This window comes from Lolium rigidum, chromosome 4, assembly GCF_022539505.1.
Source record: "Lolium rigidum isolate FL_2022 chromosome 4, APGP_CSIRO_Lrig_0.1, whole genome shotgun sequence".
In the NCBI taxonomy this organism is placed as follows: Eukaryota; Viridiplantae; Streptophyta; class Magnoliopsida; order Poales; family Poaceae; genus Lolium; species Lolium rigidum.
Window position 1 is genome coordinate 74,066,776 of NC_061511.1, and position 7,517 is coordinate 74,074,292.

The following is a 7,517-nucleotide window of genomic DNA, read 5'->3' on the forward strand; positions in this document are numbered from 1 at the left end:
AGCGCGGATCTGATTTGGAGGTGTCAGGGATAGCTAGAAATCATGACAAGGAAAATCGTGTCTACAAATATCATGTTCTTTATATTCATGAAAACTATGGCATTACTCTACACAAATATACTGTATCAGATATTAACAAATCTTTACTTGTGATATGAATCTTCTGGTTGAGAAAGGTTTATAATGTGTGGTAAGATTAATTCCGGAAGTTGGGTGTGCCTAATTTGATGGCACACAGTTTCACGTTTCTTGCCTTCCCCTAACAAAAGATTGAAGATTGTCCAAAAGAGAGGAGGTTGTCTGGAAATTGTTACAAGCTAGGGTAGTTAAGACACTGCAACAGCAAGTATAACAAAACAACGAACACAATGCTAAAAAAGGCTAAGGTCATTAGAAATTTCGAATTGTTCAATTGAGTTGGAGTGTCTGAAACTTGCAGACATGCCATTCTACATTGAGAAAATAAGCTCTTCGGACACCTGTCTCTGTCTCACTCTGACCATGGATCCCGTGAGTAAAAGCACCTGAAGATCGAACACAGCTCTGAATAAATCTTCTTCTCTGTAAACTCTGAATAAATCGCCTTCTCTGTAAACTCTGAATAAATCAACCAGTATATGTCGTGTGCTATAATCTCTGCACTAAGCAAAATTCAGTGAAGAACATATGAACTTCTTTGATGATTTCTTTCCCTGGCTATCTGCACGAAGCAAAATTATACTATACTTGATGATTAATTTCCTCTCTCGAGCGATCTCATTGATGCGTATTTGTCGGCCGATGGTTCTACTACCTCCGCTTGTTCTTGCTTCCGAGTAGCAGGACGACGTAGAAGAGAGCCCTGAAGAAGAAGCCGAAGGCGGCGGTGACGAGAAGGCACATCCACTTGCCTAGGTCGGTGACGGCCTGCTGCGCGAGCACGTCGGCGCCGGTGACGACGCAGGTGGTCGCCGTCATGCTGGTTCCGAGTGTGTTGCCGATGGCGTCGAGCACCCTGAGCTTGACGGCCTCCGTCATGCCGGCGATGGGCGTGGCGTCGAACATCTCGATCCCGCGCGCGAAGCAGCGCGTGGCGTCGCCGAACTCGTTCTGCAGCACGGCCTGGTAGGGGTACTTGACGAGCGACATGTAGTGGAACCAAATCCAGTAGGCGGGGATCCTGTCGCGGTTGATGAAGAAGCCGGAGAAGAGGAGGAAGTAGGCGAGGATGGCCACCACCACCGTGTAGCCCAGCATGACGTGCGGCACCACCGCCGAGAGGAAGGTGACGAAGCCGCTGCCCGCCCAGAGGGAGGCGAGGATGATGAGCACGAAGAAGAAGAACGAGGAGGCGCCGCCGGCCAGGCCCACGGCGAAGAAGGTGGTGACGGCGAACGCCAGGGACAGGATGACCAGCGGCGGGAACGACACGACGGCGTTGGATATCACGTAGGAGATGCGGCGGTAGGCGTTGTGCGCCGTCTCGCGGAGGTAGATGTGGCGCTCCTGGACGAACACCGGCAGCGCGTCGGCGCAGACGTAGAACATGGTGGACATGCCCATGGCGAAGAAGCCGAGCCGCTCCTGGACGCCCTTGGGCGTGTCGTCGAGGCGCAGGAAGATGGTGGCCAGGATGAAGCCCGTCAGCATGATCGTGCCCAGGCGCATCCCGAAGAGCTCCGGCATGCGCCTCGTGTTGGTGAAGGAGCGCTTTATCAGCACCCACACCTCCACCCTCATCGGGTTCGCGAACGTCGGCACCGACGAGGAAGACGTCCCCGACGTCTCACTCCCGGCCACCAGCTTCCCTCGATGCACGCTGTCGGCGATGGCGAGCTCCAGAGGCATCGTTTTGACATCCTCCATGACCCTGTGTTCTGCCTGCCACCTGGCGTTGAAGTCAGCGAGCGGCGCTGTGCCGTCGGGTGCCTGGCCCTCGAGCTCTTTGATGGTGTCGAGCGCGAACTCGGCCGGGTTCTCGTTGTGCGGGATGGGCCTGCCGAAGTCAGAGAAGAAGGGCATGAGACCGGCAGGCGTGCCGGCGTACACGGTGCGGCCGCGCGATAGCAAGAGGAGGCGGCCAAGGATGCCGAGGATGCGCGCGCTGGGCTGGTGGATGGTCATGACGACGACGCTGCCGCTGCGCGCGATGTCGCGGAGCACCTGCACCACCATGAACGCGCTCGCCGAGTCGAGCCCGGAGGTGGGCTCGTCGAGGAAGAGCAGGATCGGGTCGTGGATGATGTCCGTACCGATGGAGACCCGGCGCCGTTCGCCTCCGGAGACCCCGCGGTGGCCCTCGTCGCCGATGACGGTGTCGGCGGCGTTGGTTAGGCCGAGCTGGCCGATGAGCGTGTCGACGCGCTCGCGCTTTCTGGCCGGGGAGAGCGCGCGGGGGAGGCGGAACTCGGCGGCGAACATCAGCGTCTCCCGCACAGTGAGCATCGGGTACAGCAGGTCGTCCTGCATCACGTAGGCCGAGATGGTGCGGAGGCGGCGGCCGTGGAGGGTTTCCCCGTTGAGCGTGACGCTGCCGTGGAGGCTTTCACGCGCGATCCGGCCGGCGAGCGCGTCCACGAGCGTCGACTTGCCGGATCCGCTGGCGCCCATCACCGCGAACAGCTCGCCCTCCCGCGCCTCGCCGGAGACGCCGCCCAGCAGCGCCCTGGTGGTTGCCGGGGTGCGGGACGGCATCCAGCTCGTCAGCCAGCTACCGTTGTTCGTGTTGACGGTGTAGGACAGGTCCGCGAAGGAGAGGAGGTACGGCACCGGCGCGACGGGCGGTTGCCCCGCCGACGCGTCCTCGTCCGTGCCGACGTCGACGACGATGTGGCCGGAGGTGGCCATGGTGTCGCGACGACGGCGATCGATGCTAGCTAGCTCTTGGACGACAACAAGAGCTCGATCCGTCGATCGATCGACTGCCGATCCGTAGGTGCTAGGGCGTGGCTTTGTCTGGTGTTTGGTCTGAAACTCGGGAATATTGGTGATCGCTACCTACTTATAGTCCCAGAGTTGTTAACTGGTTCCAAGTAGGAGAGCTAATCAGCCTCGACTCAGGTAAGAAGTCTGCTGAGTCCAGCTCTGTAATACGCCAGTGGTACAAGAGTCACAACCGGCCACACCTTTTTTTTTTTCAACTAAGCGACGTGAATAATATCAACTTTCTATTTTTCCTTTGCGTGATATCAACTTTCTTTTTATACGCCAGTGCTAGGCCGTCAGATTTTACACTTCACGGCTAGGATAATAGGATGGCAGCTTTCGTCCCTGACGTTGCCACGTGGCAACTTGCGGATGGTCCGCTCCCTAAATCGCCCTGCTGATTAGGATTTTTCTTTTTTAAAAAGACCGGCAAAAGCCTTACAAGGAACATACATATCGAATACGCCAAACAAGGTGATACACCACCAACTAGCACAACGTTAGAGGACAAACGAGATCTTTTTCCATGCCACAAGAATCCAAATCTAGAGAGCCGCCTCGAGCGTGTGCACTCTCCAAAATTCATATTCGCCATCTTGCGATGTGTCGTCGATGCCGCCATGGCGCGAGATATCTCCTCTTCCCCGCGCTCGCCCATACGCATTTGCCGTTGAGACCCCGTTGCGCCACGCTGCCAAGACCCATCATCAATGATGCAGTAGATGGCATGCTGCTCCACATTCTCGAACACCACCATTTGCACGGGTCTCACAAATTAGATCCAAGTCCCACACGTTGCCCTCAGGAAGGAAAACAATGCTAAGCGCCACCAATGCCCGACTCAGAAACAAGAACTAGGGTTTTGCCTCGAGTGACGTCGGCGAAAGCTCGAACTACATCGTCTGACGCCCACATGCATCATCGTCATCGTCTTTAGCCACCAACATATCCACCGGCGGTGTTGAAAGTGCATGGAGCCCCCATGTGTGGGTTTGGTAATTAATGACAATCCCTATGGACTAATGTTTGCATTGAGTTATATTTGTAGGAGTTGTCCATAGGCAATGCTTGAACCATATGTTGGCTTCAAGGTTGCAATAATAAGAAATTGATGAAAGATATCAAGTGTCAAGTATGTCTTGAAGATGAAGATGAAGTGAGCCCTCAAGTTACTTCAAGACATCAACATGATGAAGAATGAAGAAATGAATTCAAGTTCAAGATGAGCCAACTCGAAGAGATCATATGCTTGAACATTGCCATCCATATGGTGATCATGGATATGTGAAGATGCGCCGAAGAAGAAGATCTCCCATAGTGGAGTATGGGGGAGCATTTCGCATGACTTCATCAAGCAAGCACAATCAAGAAAGGGGTTCCATCTTGTTGCGGTCAAGACCGTCATCATCAAGCTCAAGTGGAATGCGCAAGGTTATGGTTTGCTCTTGATAGGGTTTCTTTCTCACTGGTCTCATGGTGTAGTTGGAGACCGGTTTATAGTTTAGTTGCCATACTATCAAGAGGGATCTCCAGTGAGTAACTCGATCGTATCGTTCGGAGAGAGCTCAAACCTTTGCATCCTTGCATCATATTTCTTGGTTGTTATTTGGATCTTACCCATATGGTGTTTTAGAGCTTGTGCTTATTCTCATGACAAGCTCTTGTTCATCGAAAATGGATTTCGCATAGATCACTTGTTGCGTTATCGAGTTTGGTGATTTTCTCGGTTTCTCTCTTGAGGTGTTGCACCTCTAAAATACATAGAAAAATATACCCCACTTTTTATGAAGTTTTTCTCTATTTGTGGGGTAGCTCTTGTCAACAAAATTGGTTTCACCTAAATCCAAGTTTCCTAACTCTAGTTGTTGCATTTTCCATATTGGACGTTTTACCGATTTGTCTGTTATAGACAGGTAAACAACCTGTATTCATTTGTTTATATACTCCTTTGCTGGAGTATGATGTGTCTATGCATATTGTTGTAGAGCTTGTTGTTGTGATCTCAACGAGCCCAAGATCATCGAAATCGGAGTCCGGATGCAAAAGTTCTTAAGGTTTTCGCATCGGGTGTTTGGGTAAAAACAGGGGGGCGGAAATGCCGCCGAGAGCACCCCGGCACTGCCGGTGGCACCAGGTCGGCACTGCCGGCCTGTCGCGGTTTTGGCCCCAACGGGCAGAAATCTGAGACCCGTATTTAAGGCCTTCTTCCTCCTCTTTCTCCCCATTTCTTCTTCCTCCGTTTGCTCTCCACCATTGTTGACCTTGAGAGCTTGCCATATCCCTCTACTCCTCCAATGATTCTTGGATCCTTTTGAGGGAAAAGGAAGAGGAGATCTAGATCTACATTTCTACCAATCAAATCCATCTCTTTGTGAGTGGAACTCTCTAGATCTTGGTCTTGGTGTTCTTTGTGAATTACTTTGTTCTTCCTCTCTTATTACCCTAATAGCTTTTGTAGCTTTGTTGGAATTTGAGAGAGAAGGACTTGAGCATCTTTGTGGTGTTCTTTCCGTTGCATTTGCTGCATCGGGTTGAGCTCTCCACGGTGATTCGTGGAGGTGAAAGCAAGAAAGTTGTTACTCTTGGGTTCTTGGAACCCTAGACGGATTTGAGACCGTTGTGGCGATTTCTTGGGAGCCTCCAATTAAGTTGTGGATGCGTGCCCCAAGCTTTGTGTAAGACCCGGTTTCCGCCTCGAAGGAAATCCCTTAGTGGAACCGTGACCTAGGCCTTTGTGGCGAGGGTCACCGGAGAATAAGGTGAGGCGCCTTCGTGGAGCTCGTTGTGTGGTGTGACTCCCGCATCTTGGGGTGAGGCATTTTTGGCGTTGGTGTGCGTCGAGCAACCACACCTCAAGGTGAGGCCTTTTGTGGCGTTCAGGGGAGCTAAGCCACCGCACCTCTCCAACGGAGATTAGCACTTGCAAGAGTGTGAACTTCGGGATAAATCATCGTCTCCCGTATGCCTTGGTTATCTTTATACCCGAGCTCTTTACTTATGCACTTTACTTTGTGATAGCCATCGTGCTTGAAATTATATATCTTACTATCACATAGTTGCTTGTATTGCTTAGCATAAGTTCTTGGTGCACATAGGTGAACCATAGTATATAGGCTTTCGGCTTTACAAAGTAAACGAGAGTTTTATTCCGCATTTGTTAAGCCCATCTCGTAAAAGTTTTAAACCGCCTATTCACCCCCCTCTAGGCGACATCCGTGTCCTTTCAAGTGTGTCGCGCCTACCATGATTTGGACCACTTTGTCCACCTGGCACACCTCTGGCGAGCCTCCAAAAAGGGGGAGATTGAAAGAACATCTCTCACAATATGTTTTGTGTGTTTGATGTCAATATATGTGATACACTAATGTTTGATGAAGTGGTGCAGGGATTATATAGATACATGTATATGAGTGACTTGTGTGGAAAAACGAGTCAAAAGGAAGCTGGAAAAGTTTCACCAGGCCGGATAATCCGGGCCGGATATTTGCAAAATATCCGGCCCCCAAATTTTGGCTAAGGACCAGAGGCGACGCGGCTCAGTACATCCCTGGCATCAGGCCGGACATTTGGCCGGACATTTGGCCGATTTTTCTCCAGGGCCGGAGTTTTTTTTTTTTTTGGGGGGGGGGGGGATTATCCGGCCCCAACTCAGGCCGGATTATCCGGCCCTCGAAAGTCACCAACGGCTGGATTTTGGGAGGGGGTATTTATACCCTCTTCTTCTACCTTCCTCTTTGCTCAATCATTGGAAAAATTCTGCCAAGCCTCACCACCATTAGAGCCACCTCAAGAACTCAAGATTAGCAAGATCTCCTCCCTCACCCAACCAAAGCTCTTGATCTTTGGAGATTCAAAGGAGAAGACACCGATCTACATCCTCACCGAAGCGATTTACATTTCACCCTCATATGCTTGAGGGCCCTCTTGCTAGTGTTCCTCTTTGGATCCCTAGTTGATTGTTGTTGATGTATTGTTGTTGATTGTTGTGTTGTTACAGATTTGGGAGCCTCCAATTTGGTTGTGGATGTGTTCCCCAAGAACCTTGTAAAGGCCCGGTTTCCGCCTCGAGGAAATCCCTTAGTGGAAGTGGGCTAGGCCTTCGTGCCGTTGCTCACAGGAGATCTGAGTGAAGCCTTCGTGGCTGTTGGTTTGGCTTTCGTAGCAACCACACATCTCCAAACGTAGACGTACCTTCTTGCAAAGGAAGGGAACTACGGGAATCATTTCCGTGTCTCCGCGTGCTCCACTCTCGGTTACCTCTATCCTATTCTATCTCATATATATTGCATAGCTATATCTTGCTTAGTAGTTAACCTTGTCATATAGGTAAATTCACTTAGCTAGAGAATTTACCTTTGTGTCAAACCTAAATTGAAAAAGAACTAAAAATTGGTTAGCACCTATTCACCCCCCCCCCTCTAGGTGCGACGTATGATCCTTTCAATTGGTATCAGAGCCCCGGCTCTTATTTCGGGCTTAACCGCCTAAGAGTATGCCGGACGACGAGCCTGTGGATGGGGCCGCCAAGATGGTCTCCATGGATGATCTCAAGTCGTTGGAAACATCCTTGAGGTCCTCCATGGAAGCTCAAATGGAAAGCATGAGAAAAATGA

General features: G+C 51.1%; 1 protein-coding gene across 1 annotated transcript; it reads right to left on the reverse strand.

The window, feature by feature from the left end:
• Positions 1-789: 789 nt before the first annotated feature.
• LOC124647242 (ABC transporter G family member 16-like) lies at positions 790-2,826 on the reverse strand. Its single transcript, XM_047187209.1, has one exon. The coding sequence runs from the start codon at positions 2,824-2,826 to the stop codon at positions 790-792; it is 2,037 nt and encodes a 678-aa protein (XP_047043165.1).
• Positions 2,827-7,517: the final 4,691 nt, after the last annotated feature.